The sequence below is a fragment of the Paracoccidioides brasiliensis genome, assembly GCF_000150735.1.
Source record: "Paracoccidioides brasiliensis Pb18 unplaced genomic scaffold supercont2.9, whole genome shotgun sequence".
NCBI classification, from domain to species: Eukaryota; Fungi; Ascomycota; class Eurotiomycetes; order Onygenales; family Ajellomycetaceae; genus Paracoccidioides; species Paracoccidioides brasiliensis.
Window position 1 is genome coordinate 353,477 of NW_011371366.1, and position 16,086 is coordinate 369,562.

Here is a 16,086-nt window from a genome sequence, read left to right on the forward strand (position 1 = left end):
TCCGCAACGGATAGAGAGATAGCACCTGCAATATATGAGATCAATCGATACGACCTTTCTGCGGAGGTTCGGTTAGTATATCCATGTCTTGATCTCTTCCTAAGAGGTGGGAATAATATGTGGATACTTACAAACAAGTTTTTTTGTTTGTTTTGGCAACCTCCACTCCGCGCCTCAATGGCAATAAAAACCGTTGTGAACCAACTGTCAATATTTGAGCGCGACTGCAAACAAGCCTTGAACAAATTCTCTATACAGCTCCCTGACATACTTCCAACGCGCAAGCCCAAGAAGATTGACAGCGGGAATTTTTTTTTTTATCCGAGTAACTACCGACCAATTAGTTAGCAAAGCCAGGTAAGTGAACAAGAAATTATCATTTACTTATTAAACTAATTAAGAAGTGATAGTTAACTAGTTAGTTATGTTATATTTACTAAATAACAAGATATACATTATTAATAAATTAATGAATTAGTGAATTAATGAATTATTAGAAGAGTAAGAAGATTTAATAAGATTTCTAGGAATTTAATTTTAAGTTATTTATATCCTTTGCCTAAATATTTTATTTTAGCTATTCAATATAAATAACCATGCTATTACTATTATTTATATTTTGTTGAAAGCATAATTTGCGACTAATTACATTAATATATAAATCCAGAATTTAACATATCTAATAGTATAATAATTACCTAACTAAGGAACAAATCTATCCAATAAGAATAATTAGAATAATAATATAATAATGAAATATTAAGGTATATTATATCTTAAATAGCTAAAGTTTATGAATATAGTTAACAAGGAGTTATAAAATAATCTAAGTTATGATGTCAGTTTGCCAAGTGAAACGGGTGATGTCAGAATCCTGTCAGTTCGAAGAAAAAGAAGAGAGAGAGCGAGAAAGGGCTCCATAAGTGATCGCCAACGCGGCATGCAGGATTACGAATAGACATCTGGTAGTTACTATTTATCGAAGTAGAAATTGCCAGAATGTTGAAGTTTGCTGGAATTTTCCACGAGGGCGGCTCCCGTCCATGGATACGATATTCATCCCTGAAGTTGAGCAGTACTGGAAGAACCTTACAGTACAATATTTGGAAAAAAAGAGTTTTATTAAAAGAAGGTTTTTAAGGCAGCGAAATAACAGTGACGTTAAAGTTGTAGGCCACTACGGCTAGTTGAAGATTTTAGTTACAATTTAGAGATGCCTTGCCTATTTCTACACTTCTGTTCATGCCAGACAATTTTCATCACTAAAAAAAAAGGAAGCATTAACTAGGTAACTATCTACTGAACATGGCCTAGTTTGCAGTTGTGACTTGATCTCTCTCTGGGATGCTTTTAGCTTATCTCGTCAGGCAAAGATGTTGAGAGAAAACAAATGTTGATTCCACTGTGCCAGTTCATCACTGTCAACAATAAAGTCTGGTAAAAAGAAACTCATCTCGTCTTTCAATATTGCAAATCAAAATTTAAATTTAAATAAATCAAAATGCAACATGCTCTCTCTTCCTTTCGCTTCTTATGAAGTACGTTGATTCCATGTTATTATCGGCTGGCTGAGTCGCTACCAAAAAGCTTAGGAAGAGCACCAAAACTCAACGCATGAACTGCTGCTGACAGGGAGAGATAGTCAATTAAAAAAAAAAAAATCTTTCTCTCTTTTTCTCATCAAAATCAATTTGTCTTCATTCAGCTTTATAGAGATGGCCAACTCCTTTTTGTTGTTGTTTTCCCTGATTATGTGCAGAACATTCTCTCACCGATACAAGAGTTATTATGCCTCCGGGTGAGAGTTTAACATATTCATCCATGAGATTTCCCAGATCGCCCTATCCAGGCCAAGGGAAATCACTCTGTCCTGAGAACTTTAAATAATAAGGCTATCATCTAAGGACGTACAGTAAGGGCATCGTCTTAGCCCCAACCCTGCCGCTGTCACCAGTCTAGCTGCCGATCAAGTAACTAAACTTGGCGGCCAGCTGGCACTGAATCAGACGCAAACAATTAATAAGGAAGTGCGTATCTATTTTTATGGATACACGCATCTTCTTTCTTTGGCCTGTCCCCTGGCTCTCTCCCGCCTGGTCCGTGTCCGCGTCCGCGTCCGTGTCTGAAGGCAAGATTGGGATACCCAGATATATCTGTCTCCTCCCGAGGTATGAGGTAACTAGTTACAAAGCTTTTTGTCGGCTGTAAAATAAATGGTAATTAAGTGGAATATCCCGAAGACTGAAGCAGGGCATCTGCAACTAATATCCCGTATAACACCTTCACGGCCAACACCCTTATACATTATATATATATATATATATATATATACACTTCGACCCAACCCACGGATGGAACCGAACAGTGGTCATTACCTCCTGCCAAGGAACCCGCCCCAAGGCATCTATCCACTCAAGTAGTTATATGAGGAACCTTAAATACTTGCACCCGAACCGGGTTCTTCCAGCCAACCACAGCCTAATATTCGCTCCCGTGTTGCTCTGGCTCAACCCACCCAAACCCCCCCCCGGTCCCGGCTGTCAACCAATCCCTTGATATCAGATATAAATATCCAGATCGTGTCAATGGCGGAGAGATCTCTCCCACCCTCCTCTCTTCTCCCCCAACTTGTCGCCGTGTGTTGCCATCTGGTATACAATAGTTACCCGTGGAATTGCATCATAGTTTGAAACAGCCCTGAAAAGAACCACCCTCCCGGGAAACCAAGAAAAACCTGCTCGCCAGAGCAACACACCCAACTACGATTACTCATATTGGAGTGAACCTTACTTATTTTCTCTCGTTCTTCCTTTTCTTTTTCGTTCTTTCTCTTTCTTTTGCCTGTTCGTTCGTCTGTTATTTCTCTTCAACCATCGCTATCATCGTATCCAGGCTTGCACACCTACAGATACACACACACACACACACACACACACACACACACACACACACACACACACAGAGCCGCCCTGTCCCTGCCTCCCGCCCGCTGTCCTTCGGCCTGAGCGGGTTGACGTGGTGTTAGGTTGGCCTGCTCTCCCTGAGCCTTCCCTGTTGCCTGTCTGCCTTGCTCCTTCTGCTTGCTGACAACAACACCCAACATTTCACTCACTCTCTCTACAACCTCATCTTTACCTCTCCTCCATCCCTGATCTCCCCCTCCGACCAGCTGCATAATGTCTTTTACCCTCCCAAAATCCTTTCTGAACGCCAATACCCCGCTCAGCAGCTATGCCGCCACCCTCTCTTTCAATAATAATACCTCCTCCCCCTTTGCGTCTGGTGTCGCTGCTGCTGCTGCTGCTGCTGCCGCCCTGCCGTCATCTCCAACCTCCCGTGGCGCCCAACCCCCTCTCCCAAACTTGGCCTTACTGGTCTTCGAGGCTGTCCTAGAGGTGGTCTGCGTCAGTCTGCCGGGATACATCGTCGCCCGCATGGGCATGTTCGATGCTAACGCCCAGAAATTTGTTGCGAATCTCAATATTATTCTGTTTACCCCATGTCTTGGTATGTGTTCTCTTGCACATGGTTTCCATCCGTCAATCTATATATATGCATGCTAATTGTAAAGGCAGTCTTCACGAAACTCGCCTCCCAACTCACCGCAGACAAGCTTACCGACCTCGCCATCATCCCCTTCATTTTTGCCATCCAAACCCTAATCTCGTACTTCTGCTCCGTCATCGTCTCCCGAGTCTTCCGCTTTAAAAAGCGCCAGTCAAACTTCGTCGTTGCTATGGGGGTATGCATCTGCCTGCCCAATATCAATTTATACTTGATAATTCAAAAGGAGATACTAACTCTTTATACAGGTGTTCGGCAATTCCAACTCCCTTCCCATCTCCCTCGTCCTCTCCCTCTCCCAAACTATCCAAGGCCTTCATTGGGACCGCATCCCCAACGATAACGACAATGAGGTCGCCGCACGCGGTATCCTTTACCTTCTCATCTTCCAGCAACTGGGACAGCTGCTGCGCTGGAGCTGGGGTTATCGCGTCCTCTTAGCGCCACCAGAGACATACTATCGGGACGAGGAGGAGCGCGTCAATACGGTGGAGCGATATACAGATGAACCGGATCAAACGCTTATCGACACGAGTGACGTTGTTGACGTTGATGGTGGTGATGGCGTTGATGATGATTATGGACAAGCCACGTCCAGCGCACCGTCGAGTTCGGGGGATGTAACGCAGTTCGAGTCTGGAGGTGCAACCCCTATCATCAGCCGACAGTACTCCTTCTCAAAACTAGCAGGCGCAATGGACGACTCAGACGTTGAAATCGAACAACTCAATTCCGATTCCGATCCCTGCCGGCCTCTCTCCGCCTTCCACCAACTTCAACCCAAACCATTGCACCCCTGGCACCACAAACTCAACCCCCCCTTCCTCTCAGCCCTCTGCCACCTCCATAACACCACCAAAACCCTCTCCCAGAGAGCGTTTCACTCCCTTCCTCTCCCCCTTCAAAAGTTCCTCCGCACCCTCTCCCACGCCCTCACCCGCTTCCTCATCGGCACATGGCACTTCATGAACCCACCGCTCTGGGCCATGCTCTTCGCCATTCTCGTCGCCTCGATCCCCTCCCTCCAACGCCTCTTATTCACCCGCGGCACCTTCCTCAGCAACTCCGTAACCCGCGCCGTAGAGCAGAGCGGCGCTGTCGCTGTGCCTCTCATCCTCGTCGTGTTGGGTGCCAACCTGGCACGGAACACCTTACCCACCCAATCAAAGCTGGACTGTGATCTGGATTCCTTTCCCGATGAACCCCAGCACCCCAAGGAAGAGCGAAACCTGATCATCGCTTCGCTCCTCTCCCGCATGCTCCTGCCAACCCTCTTCATGTCCCCGCTCCTCGCGCTGGCCGCCAAATACATCCCAGTGAGCATCCTGGATGACCCGATCTTCATCGTCGTCTGTTTCCTGCTAACGGGTGCGCCGTCCGCGCTGCAGCTGGCGCAGATATGCCAGCTGAATAACGTGTACATGCCGGTGATGGCGCGGTTGTTGTTTCAGGGCTATGTTGTGTGGATTCTGCCGTCGACGCTTGTGCTTGTTATGCTTGCGTTGGAGGTGGTTAGGTGGGCTACGGCGGCGTGATGGGGATCATTATGTATTTGTTGTATTTTCTCAACGAATTAATTAATCGAGCACTCTCCTCTGCTCTACATTTGTTCGTTTTTTGGGATTTCAAGCCATGATTTTGATTAATCCCTCTTTTTATTTTTATTTTAACTTTTAACTTTTATTTTTGACCTCTGATTCTTTATGTTGAGCTATTTCGTGCATCCATCATCATATGTCGTTAAGGCGAGTGATTTTTTCATATTTGTTTTAGCACTTTTTTACTTAATTTTTTCATTTTTTTCATTTTTCATTTTCATATATCTTTTTTCTTTTCCCAGTTATTTTCCATGTGTGGTGTTCATCTTTTTTTCTTCGGGATTCTCTATTTCTTGTTAACTTGGCTTTCTTGTACCCTACGGCGCATAAGAAATTTGGTCATTGCATTGGATTTGAAATAGGTGTTCGGGCCGGGAGAAAAAAAAAATAAATAAAGAGGAACCTTGGAAGGACCCTCTTTTCTGTGTGTCTACTGAGACAATAATTGGATTGATATTATAGAATTTCATGAGATGAGATACGGATTATGACATGGATATGGATACCGTTTCCAGTTGACGGGATTGCTTCACTTTTTGACCCTTCTTTGCACGAAGGGAGAAAGTCAAATGAATGATCCGTAATCTGTAGTATCTAATGCTAAGTAGTATCTAATGCTAAGTCGGATGCCTATACTATTTTACTTGGCTCTTTCCCCTTGTGGATCTGGTTATCGTCTGTTCCGTTCCTTCCACGTATACACGCCTGGAACAAGTCTCCTTCCTCCCGGGATGCAATTGTTCTGTACCTTCCCAAACCCACACAACATACACAAACACTACAACCCAAACACACTACATATAAAACCCCACCATCCTCCCCCTTTTCCCCCTTTCAATCCCCCTTTCACTTCCGCCGCCAGCCCTCCAAAGGACACTCGTTGCCAGCATAACCCCACCCCCCAAACCCCCCACAACACACCCTCAATCCCACCCACCACACCCGCAACGCCAGAAAAAGGACAGAAAAAAGACATCCCAAATGTGCCCAAATGGACGTAGAGTATGGCGCAGTCGATGTCCATGCCGCTGCCGGTACAGATACCGATACCAGTAACCAACTACAGCTCCGTCAAGGCAAGTTTCGTCCTCGCCGCTGCTGGTGTCCGCTGCTTCAGCTTCGGCTCCGCCAGCTGTACCCGAGCCGGATCTTGCGCCTTCATCGAAACTTGAACGGGAACGGGGTGTACCGTTGCTTTTCGCTCGTTTGTGTGTGGGTGTTTATTTTGCTGCTTGTTTATTGTGTGATCGGGGTTTTTGGGCGGTGGGTGTTGGCTGGGATTTGAAGTTTTTGACTTTTTGAATTTTTGAATTTTGATCTCTTATTTTATTTTTATTTTTATTTGTCTTTTTTTTTTTTTTTTTGGTTTGGGCTGGTTTGAGGGGGGGGGAAGATATTGTTTGGATTTGGATATTGTTCTAGGACATTCTCTTTCAGATTTTGGTTTCGTGTTTCGTTGTTCCAGATTTCGGGTTGGGGGGGGGGGTTGTTTAATTGGATTTCATGCTTTTGTTAGGTATGTATCAACCGTGCAGCGGGATTTGGGATTTGATGGAGGAGGGACGTTGTGTTAACCGCGGATGACGCTCTTAGCTCTCTGTTCCATCGCGTTTATATTCTAGCGAATTATATAGTAGAAATAATGGCGCCTCCTCCGCCAATTCCCTATAGGGAACCTCCACAACCCCCTCGATCCCGTCAACCCCGTCGACCTCCTGGGCTAACAATTCAGCCTGTTGCCCAGCCCCGTCGGACCCGTCGAACCCGTCGACACCCTGCAGCGCTGGAGCCAGGAATTCAGTCTGTATCCCAACCCATTGCATCCCCGTCACATCCGAGATCACGTCCACAGTCGCGATCGAATGTACAGTTAGGACCTAATGCTGCGCAACAATCAACTTCACTAGGGATAGCACCTCTGCCGCCGCCGGTAATACCCAACCCACTAATAGCAACGAACCAGAATGATGAAAACCGAGAGGGAGACAATAACACTGACCACAGGGTACGGGATATTCCACAATTCACAATGTTCCGCATACACCAGATGATTCATGTTCTTTTGAATGATCTGCTCAGAGATCCCCAAGTCCGTCCCATGGACATGGGGATGATTGCAGACTCTGCTGTTGCGAGGCTGGCCACCATCTTCTCGGCCTCTGGAGCGCTCGGCCTTCCTGATCGCCGTAGAATACAGTTGCCGAATAATGTGCATCTGGACAAACACTGGATTCTCCCAAATGCTGTGCAAATGGGATATTTGAGCCCGGAGTTGAAGGTACTCGCTAGAACGTACCTGACCTCTGAGAAGCAACGGCAAAGAAATCTCCCATTGAGTGACATTATCGAGGGATTAAATGCGGCGATTGCAGAGGGGAAACTTTTTGGCGTGGAGGACCGAACGATATTGGTGAACCTTAGCGACATGTTTGTTGTGAAAATTGGCCAGTATGATATGCTCGATGACATTGAGATGCTGCGATATATCGCGGCAAATGCTCCCCAAGTTCCACTGCCGAAAATCCATGGTAGTCTCAGGGCAGTGGATATGAACATGGAGTGGGGTTTCCTATTCATGTCGAATTATTGTACTGGATATACACTAGGTGACCTCTGGAGCCGGCTTGACCATGAGCAGAAGATCTCAATCAGGGATCAACTAGAAGGAATTTTCAGGGCCCTTAGATCTGTCGAGCCTCCTCGTCCGTTCTCACGACGCCAAGCCACTCTTGGCGGTGGTTCTCCACGTCGCTGCAAGGACTCGCGAGGGTACACATATCTCGCATTGCAACCTCTTTACAACGAGGTGGACTTCAATAAATTTGTCACTAGTCACTTTCCCCAAGGAAATGCATGGAGTACGCAACTTAAAGACCATCTTCGGGAAGACCATAACGTGGTTATGACATATGGCAACCTCCATCCCCGGAATATCATCATAAGCCCTGTCCCTCAGGCTGGCATGCCTATTGGTGGCAATAATCCGAACCTCTACCAAGTGGTAACTGGAAATGCTACCCGTGCTGAGGTCGAAATTGCCGCACACCGCGAGTGGCGAGTGACTTGTCTTGTCAACTGGCAAAGGGGTGGTGTTTATCCGGAACACTGGGAGTATGTGAAAGCGCTGAACCCGTCTGATACGGCAGGGTGTCTGCCGCGTTGGTGGTATTATCTACCGCGCTCGATTGGGACATGGCCTATCGAGCATGCTGCGGATTGTTTGATAATGGTGCCATAGCCTAAAGGAGGAACATCGTTGTGACTGGAGTGGGCGTTATCCTTTCTGTATCTTGTTTTGTGTTTTTCTCTTTATCTGGCCCCGTTGTTTTATATTGCATCTTGTATTCTTTTATTGCGTCCGTCTGTTTGCATGAAGCTTGGTCTTTGTTAATTCCTTTCATTAAATTGGCTAAATAGTATCTGGCGTTTGATCGGAAGAAATTGATAACTGTTAATAAGAGGCTTTCACCTATCTGCATTTGTTCCCTAGCCTTATTCTGCTGCGGGGTGAATGAGCAAGCTTAGCTCTCCCGTGTAGATGCACAAGATCCATGGATGCGGGAGCTGGCTGCAGGGTATCTCGTAAAGGAGGAGCAGTGAAGACGTAGCATATTCTCCGATGTTGATTCTTGGAGGACTGAGTGGGTCGGGTCATGGGCGAGCACGCCAGACCTGCCTGGGATGCTCCCGTGCTGAGGTTGAGCTAGCTTGCATCCGAAGATTGAAAAAAGTTGAGGCGGGAAATGTAGGTAAAAGCTTAATTACCAGGGGTTTGCAAAGCATGTTTCCCCCCTAATCCAGTTAGCATACAACATCATTTAAATTTATTTATTTTTTAATTCAACATTGGACTGGCTATGTCTTTCATCCATTTTCAACCTTTCCAAATACAAAATGTTGATGTTAGTTGATCTGTTAATGAAAAAGGGTTAAAGATTGCGCTCTGGCTGAGTCAGCATCAGGTGATGATCGCTTCTGTGTTTGGCTAGACCGGGACTGCACAACTTCGAACCTCGGGGGCAAAAAAAAAATATTGTTTCTTCTTCTTTTTGTTGATGGTGATGCCTCTGCTCAGGTATCACTCTCGTGCATTATAGAACATATGTATATAACTGGACCTGTGCTCTTTCTACATTTTCATCTCGCTCTCCGACAGCTGCCATCGCGTGTCACGTCATCCGGTTCTCTCTATGGGCGCATCAATCATTGCCATCGGAAGTTCCGTCCTGTTTGATTCCGATAGAGACCAACAATAACGTTACCGCCGCCTCTTCCCCAACATGCCCTCACTGATATTACAGCTTCGTTCGCTCCATCTCTCCATGCAAATGGGCAAATGAGCTCATCCATACACACGGGGAATCCTAAAACGAAACTGGGAAAAAAAAAGGGGGTGGGGGAGTAGACACGAATCCTACGTTGCCATCCCCCTTTAGAATCCAAGCAGATTTGATGCCTTTATTTTCTTTTCTGCTCTTCTACCTTTTTCATCCCTATGCACTAGAGTGAGATTCACCCATCACACCCGTCGAAAAGCAGCTTGTTGTGATAATGCCCTCCAATATGGAGGACGTGGTCGTTAATACCACCGTCGGTTCCAAAGAACCCGTGGAACCGCAGAATGGCGTTTCTAGTAAGTTGGATTCTAATTTTGCTGCTGTGTTTTATGCGGTGGGGTGATTTATTTTGGAGTTTGAGTATAGGAGTTGGTTATTTCCCTTTATCTGTTTGAGTAGACTTATATTGTTGCACTTTTTTTTTTGTACTCCCCTTCTGTATAATGAAACCTGTTGAGTTTGATGACTTGAGGCTGGCCCCGATTCCTGGTGAGTCTGAATGTGCGTTCCCTTTAATTGGACTCTCTGACTTCTGCAAGAGAATAGGAGAACTAAATATATCGTGGTTTAGTACTTTGGCGTCATATACACATTTCTGAACTATCCTCTTTCATCATATATGCATCTCTTCAGTTGCGAGTGCTTTTACCCGAAATCAAACCAATACTTCTATAACATAGATTTACTAACAGAAAACGGCAGGAAATATGGGCCCAAGGGCAGAGGCCTCTAGCCCACAACGTCAACCAACGACTGGAGACTTGCCTGGTCGAGCTGGCGTGGAGAGTCGGCCAATCAAGCAACATCGTGCTAGCACAGGAAGGAGAGTAACAGCACGGCCAGCGCCCCACTCTTCTCCCCCTTCTATGACTTCACTGGGCTCGCTAGGCACTCAAATCCAGAGCTTCAAATTTGAATCAGTCATTCAAGATGAGAGCGACCCCGAAATGCAGGGTCGCAATGTTGAGGAAAGCTCCCATGCTCAACTAACTTTGCTCGCACAAGTCCGTGACTGGTTGCAACAAGAGAAAGCCAAGTCTGCAGCGCGGAGGACGAAGAAGACTGGTGCCACAGAAACCCCCGTGCCGGCTCTGGCCTCTGGAGATGCTACCCATGCGGCAACTCGGCAGAGAAGTGATTCCCAATGCTCTGATGGAACGTTGGCTTTGGAAAAGCTGGAGCAGATTTTAGCACAATTTCCGGTTAGTGGGAAGGAAGGTATTCCAAGTACTGTAATCCGCCGGAAGAGATCGTCAATCTCTCTCAGGCGTCGAACTGGTACAAGAAGCCTAAGGCGGGGTTCTGTATCCGATTCTGATTACTCGGATGCTGACCAGGCTGTGCCCAATGCTGATGTTGCCCTTGACAACTCCAAAACTCTTTTATACGGCGGAGGTGAAGCGGAAAGTGATTTCGGGAACCAGGGCTTAAATAAACCCACTTCTAAGGACAAAGAACATTGGATAAGATTCAAATATGAAATCGTACGCCTGACGCATACGCTGGGCTTAAGGGGCTGGAGACGAGTCCCTATCGAAGACTCTCGTAATATTGAGGTTGTTCGCCTTAGTGGAGCACTAACAAATGCCGTATATGTTGTCACTCCACCGCAAAACTCACCTAGTACTTCTTCACTTGCGCCTAAACGTCCTCCTCCGTAAGTTTATGCCATTCAGTAGTCCGGGGGTCCATTACATGAGTTAACAGTCCTTACCAGGCAACTCTTATTGCGCATCTACGGGCCGCAGGTGGAACATTTGATCGACAGAAAGAATGAACTCCAAATTCTGCGGCGTCTGGCAAAACGGAATATCGGACCCCGTGTACTGGGGTCGTTTAACAATGGCCGTTTCGAACAGTATTTTCATGCCAAAACTCTCACGCCGAAGGACATTCGAAACCCGGAGACCTCTAAACAAATTGCGAAACGAATGCGGGAGCTGCATGATGGCATTGAACTGCTGCCCGAAGAGACAGAGGGGGGTCCGTCTATATGGAAGAACTGGGATAAATGGGTTGAGAGATGCAAACAGGTGGCATCTTGGTTGGATCGCGAAATTATGTCTTCGCATAATCAGTCCAAGTCTGAAACAGAGTGCTGGCGGCGACAAGGCTTTGTGTGCGGTTCGCCATGGCCAAAGTTCCGGAAGGCAGTTGACGCTTATCGGAAATGGCTGGTAAATTTCTATGGCGGAACAGCTGCAATTAACCAACAGCTTATATTTGCTCACAATGACGTAAGTACTGTCTGTCTATGTCTTACCAACGGTTTCTCACGAGTCGCAAACTCTGATACTTTACTAGACGCAATATGGCAACCTTCTCCGCCTTGAGCCAAGCGGAGAATCTCCTCTTCTACTTCCTCCGAATGAGCATAAGCAGCTCGTAGTCATCGACTTTGAGTATGCGTCAGCCAATACTCGCGGTCTGGAGTTCTGCAACCACTTTGTAAGTTGATTCCTCCATTGATAGATTTCACTGTCAGCAGTAATTTTTCGTCAGCTAACTGACTGTACTAGACCGAATGGTGCTACAACTACCACGATCCAGACCGGCCATGGGCATGCAATACGAAGTGGTACCCCACCCCTGAAGAACAGGAACGATTCGTTAGAGCATATCTCAATCATCGACCTCACATCATACAACAGACGGAAAGACGTGATACCCAGTCCGCACCCACCTCAGTTCCGGATACAAGAACCTCTTCGAGCGCTGCGGGGACTCCAGTCTATGCTACACATTCCAACAGCCCCCGCTTGTCTCCCTTTATGCTTGACAGTCAGGATTCGCTCATCCAACCATCTTCGCGACAGGATAACGATCGAGCCGATCAAGCTCTTGATCTAGAAATACGTCGTCTCCTCCGCGAAACCTTACTCTGGCGTGCGGCGAATTCTGCGCAGTGGGTGGCGTGGGGGATTGTCCAGGCCAAAGTCACTGGGATGGAAGAAGCTCTCGCAGCAGCAGCAGCTTCCGCCTCTGCTGCTTCAACAACGACAGAGAAACAGGCGCCCGAAGCAATGGCGGAAATGGAGGAAACTAGCGCCGCAGAATCAAACGACGCAAGCGACCAGCTCAGTGAGATAGCCGACGAACACACGGGAGAATTTGATTACCTAGCTTACGCACAGGATCGGGCTCTCTTCTTCTGGGCGGATATGTTGTCGCTAGGTCTTATTAAAGAGAGCGAGTTGCCTACTGACATGGCCGAGCGGATCAAGGGACATGTAATTGGGTATTGAAGGATGCATCCTTGAAGCCATGCAAATTGGGGTTTTGAGGACGGTTACGAGTGCTGGTGTGGGAAGTGACAGTTTCAACAGAATTACGGCTATCACCCTAGCCGGGTTTGTGAAATCATTAAATTGAGTGGGCTATTCGGTGCATACACCCACCGCCTGCATTTGCTTCGAAAATTGCACTTGGGCGTTCAAATACGCCATCGTTTCCGTTGTTAATTTGCGTTCGTGTTTGGTCCCTTTTGCCTGCATCATTGCTGGTGTTTCTGGAGTTTCCTGTTTTCATAATATATTTAGAGCTTAACCTTTCTTTAAACTCATAGCAGGAAGTGGGTTGCCTTTTTTGCTCCAAGGTCGTTCTTTATTAGAATTTTCCCTGTTTAATCTGCATGGTGGGTTTTTTTTTTTTTTCTTCAAAATTTTCTGCTACGATACCGTGGATTTCTGCAGAGTTTGGGACGAGTATTTGGTATTGCGCTTGCTAAATTGACCATTGGAGACTGAGTACGTCGTTGATTGATTTGTCGATCCACCTGCGTTTTGCTTGATGGGCTATTATATCGTATGCACGGTACATACGGAGCATGTGTACAGAAGTTCTGTATTTGCAGACCCGGCTAGCAGAAGAATGAGATGCAATTGGAGGAAAATAGATTGCGGAAATTAGGTGCAGGATGACGCATCGCAGAAAAAGTGGCCTGGAATTCTCATTGATGGAACTGGGGAATCATAATAAAGTAACCCGAAAGAAACGGCCACATTACGAGAATTTATACCATAACCGGCAAAGGATAAAAGCATGCTAACTAACCACGCCTAGCTGTTCGTAAATATTTCCTCCGTTGCTACTCCAGATCCCCCCCACTCACCCCTCTCGCCCTCCTCAATTCCAACCTCCGCTGTGTCTCTTTCTTTGCGTCCTCAACCCACTTCTCGTAGGCCTCCTCCCCTTCTTTAATCTTCATCCCGACAACACCCTTAGCCACCTCCCCAATAAACCCGATAAAATTACACCTCCTCAACGCATTTTCGCTTGCCCACGCTCTCCTCTTCCTCTTCTGCCTCTCCAACATCTCTACATCCCCTATCTCTTGCGCCCGCACCCTGAGATCCTTCACTACGGCCATCAGATTAAACCGAGTCTCCCCCTCCGGGTACCGGGCAATCCTCCTCTGCAACACCTCAATAACCTTTTCTGGAAACGACCCTTCCTCACACGGCCCATGGCTAATGGGGAAGGGCTGCAATCCATCCAATTCATACAAGACACCTTTAAATGGAGTGTATGCTATGAAATGGTATAGCTCAGCATCCTCCTCGGAGATAGATGGACGGGACGTCTCGTCGACGAACGGCGAAGCGCGCGCAAAGGCATTGTGCGAGTTGCGAATCCGTGTGGAATTGCTAAGCGCCTCCCCGCGCAGGTCTGGTGGGAAACCTGTCGTGAAGTCCTTGAAACCGCGGAGCTCGGGCCCGATATCGATACCCATTTGTGAGGACTGGGACGAGGAATCTTGGTTGAGAATTACGGAGAGGACGGCCTGCGTGCCACAGGCGTTCTGGATGGTTTGAGCTGCAAAGAAGAGGCCGTCATCGGTTGCGCCACGGTCGTAGGTGCCATCTTGCGGCGTAGTCGAGTTGCAGGATTGGCCGCTAACCCATTTGAAGAGGAAGATTACGCCGTATACGGGGCTGTGGGGAGGATTTAGTATATTGTTCAGATTGCCTCTTTGTGGTGGGTCTGATAGGTAGGAGCGAGCACTATACCTTAACGACCGGATGGTGTCTGCGTCGAGAGATATAAGCTCTTCGAATTGGACGTCCTTGACCCCAAGGCTCTCTATCAACGAGGTGAAAACACCCTGTGTTCAGCAGTTCAGCAGTGCGCCCAGTCATGTTTTTAAAAGCATAGTGGCTCAGATTAGTAGCTAAGTATATATATATATCCTGGAGATTCTGGAACAGCAATTGAAGCAGATCCCAGTCCAAAGTAAGGGAGCGGAAGAGACAAACCTCATCCGACTCGATAGTACTCCAGCCACCTTCGTCCGCCATGCTTGCAGCTGCGGGTTTCTGTAATAATTCGTAGTGATCTCTCCCCTGTGATTGAGGTTTCCCGGTCAATCCGCTGCTTGTTGGGTATCCCGTGGGTTATACCGGTGCGATCCAAGAAGGGGCTTGGAATCTATGTGTATATATGTATATATTTTTCCTGGCGCTGCTTTCTTGCTGCGGTTCTCCCAAGTTCGACGTTGTTTGAAGATGAGGATGATGACGATGATGATGTCAATGCTAAGTTTGCATGTCTGGCAAACATACTTAACTACTGTTTGTGGTTTCGACTGGCGCAATTCTACAACATTCCGATTTTCCCAAAAGGCACAAAACCGAGAAGAGAAGATTATCTCCCAACTGCTATTTCTTTTTTCTTCATTTTGAATAGTCGACACAAGCAATTGTGGCTACATTCTGAGCCGGAAATGCAGAATTTCTTCTTTCGCGATTCGGAACAATTACCAGCCTCCTGCGAAGCCACCAGGAGGAACATGACGGAGCATTAGTGCGCATCCAATCTACAACTGGTTTGACCCCTGCTTATCACATCTTGCTCAAATTCGGTGTATCGCAGTTTGTTATCCATCTTCTCCCGTACAGATCGCCCTTAGCAGAAGACATATTTCCTTTAACCGGTCTTGACCCCCACAACCTATTGTGGCAGTACGTCTGAGGCAACAGTTCAAGGGACATCTGGGGTGACGGGGGAAACCATCTCCAGTGGTATACGTTTTGGGTTGTATTTGTGGGTGGGATGGATTTGCTGCAGTTTTATCAACGATGCAACAGCTGATTTTCTGGAGTTGCTCAGTTGTATTTCGCTGTTCGACAACGACCCTGAATGAAACGTATACCGGATGGAAGTCGTCGGAGGAGTTTCAGATCCAGGAATCAGGCCATTTGCAAGTTGTAGTCGTAAGTTTGCTTAAATATATCACTCCTAGCAAGACGGTCTAAAATGCGGATTCGAATCACGCCTAGCAAGATTCAAAGGCCCGTCCTCTCGTTTTAAAAAGCCCTTGGCCAAGAGTGCTAGCAGCCTTCCAAAGCAATGTTGGTGAACTGGCTCTAATATTTGAATAGTTATTACTTCTCAGATTTCTTGAGTGGCTGGAGACGAGATGCGTATTTCTAGATGTCAGTTAATCTAAAAAGGGATCTTAATATTTAACACAAGAGTTTAACCCCCAAACCACCCGTTGTTGTAGTTAGCTACCCTGATACAGACATCTCAGTATTGTAATAAATATTTTCTTAAAAGTGATGTATATATTATCTATTGCAAATAGA

At 46.7% G+C, this 16,086-nt stretch overlaps 6 protein-coding genes across 6 annotated transcripts; 4 read left to right on the forward strand and 2 right to left on the reverse strand.

The window, feature by feature from the left end:
* Positions 1 to 3,176: 3,176 nt before the first annotated feature.
* On the forward strand, positions 3,177 to 5,099 carry PADG_12160 (uncharacterized protein; the record flags this gene model as incomplete). The annotated part of the gene is made up of 3 exons (XM_010763994.1): positions 3,177 to 3,507; positions 3,576 to 3,742; positions 3,813 to 5,099. The coding sequence occupies 3 exons, from the start codon at positions 3,177 to 3,179 to the stop codon at positions 5,097 to 5,099; spliced, it is 1,785 nt and encodes a 594-aa protein (XP_010762296.1).
* A 1,123-nt stretch (positions 5,100 to 6,222) lies between these two features.
* On the reverse strand, positions 6,223 to 6,768 carry PADG_12161 (uncharacterized protein; the record flags this gene model as incomplete). The annotated part of the gene is made up of 2 exons (XM_010763995.1): positions 6,223 to 6,482; positions 6,738 to 6,768. The coding sequence occupies 2 exons, from the start codon at positions 6,766 to 6,768 to the stop codon at positions 6,223 to 6,225; spliced, it is 291 nt and encodes a 96-aa protein (XP_010762297.1).
* A 36-nt stretch (positions 6,769 to 6,804) lies between these two features.
* On the forward strand, positions 6,805 to 8,400 carry PADG_06644 (uncharacterized protein; the record flags this gene model as incomplete). Its single annotated transcript, XM_010763737.1, has 1 exon — positions 6,805 to 8,400. The coding sequence occupies one exon, from the start codon at positions 6,805 to 6,807 to the stop codon at positions 8,398 to 8,400; it is 1,596 nt and encodes a 531-aa protein (XP_010762039.1).
* Positions 8,401 to 9,725: 1,325 nt separating this feature from the next.
* Positions 9,726 to 12,744, forward strand: PADG_06645 (uncharacterized protein; the record flags this gene model as incomplete). The annotated part of the gene is made up of 5 exons (XM_010763738.1): positions 9,726 to 9,795; positions 10,202 to 11,156; positions 11,217 to 11,736; positions 11,804 to 11,947; positions 12,019 to 12,744. 5 exons carry the CDS (start codon positions 9,726 to 9,728, stop codon positions 12,742 to 12,744), a joined length of 2,415 nt encoding a protein of 804 aa, XP_010762040.1.
* Positions 12,745 to 13,586: 842 nt separating this feature from the next.
* PADG_06646 (uncharacterized protein) lies at positions 13,587 to 14,796 on the reverse strand (the record flags this gene model as incomplete). Its single annotated transcript, XM_010763878.1, has 3 exons — positions 13,587 to 14,433; positions 14,509 to 14,603; positions 14,755 to 14,796. 3 exons carry the CDS (start codon positions 14,794 to 14,796, stop codon positions 13,587 to 13,589), a joined length of 984 nt encoding a protein of 327 aa, XP_010762180.1.
* A 780-nt stretch (positions 14,797 to 15,576) lies between these two features.
* On the forward strand, positions 15,577 to 15,857 carry PADG_12162 (uncharacterized protein; the record flags this gene model as incomplete). The annotated part of the gene is made up of 2 exons (XM_010763996.1): positions 15,577 to 15,711; positions 15,741 to 15,857. The coding sequence occupies 2 exons, from the start codon at positions 15,577 to 15,579 to the stop codon at positions 15,855 to 15,857; spliced, it is 252 nt and encodes an 83-aa protein (XP_010762298.1).
* Between the last annotated feature and the right edge of the window lie 229 nt (positions 15,858 to 16,086).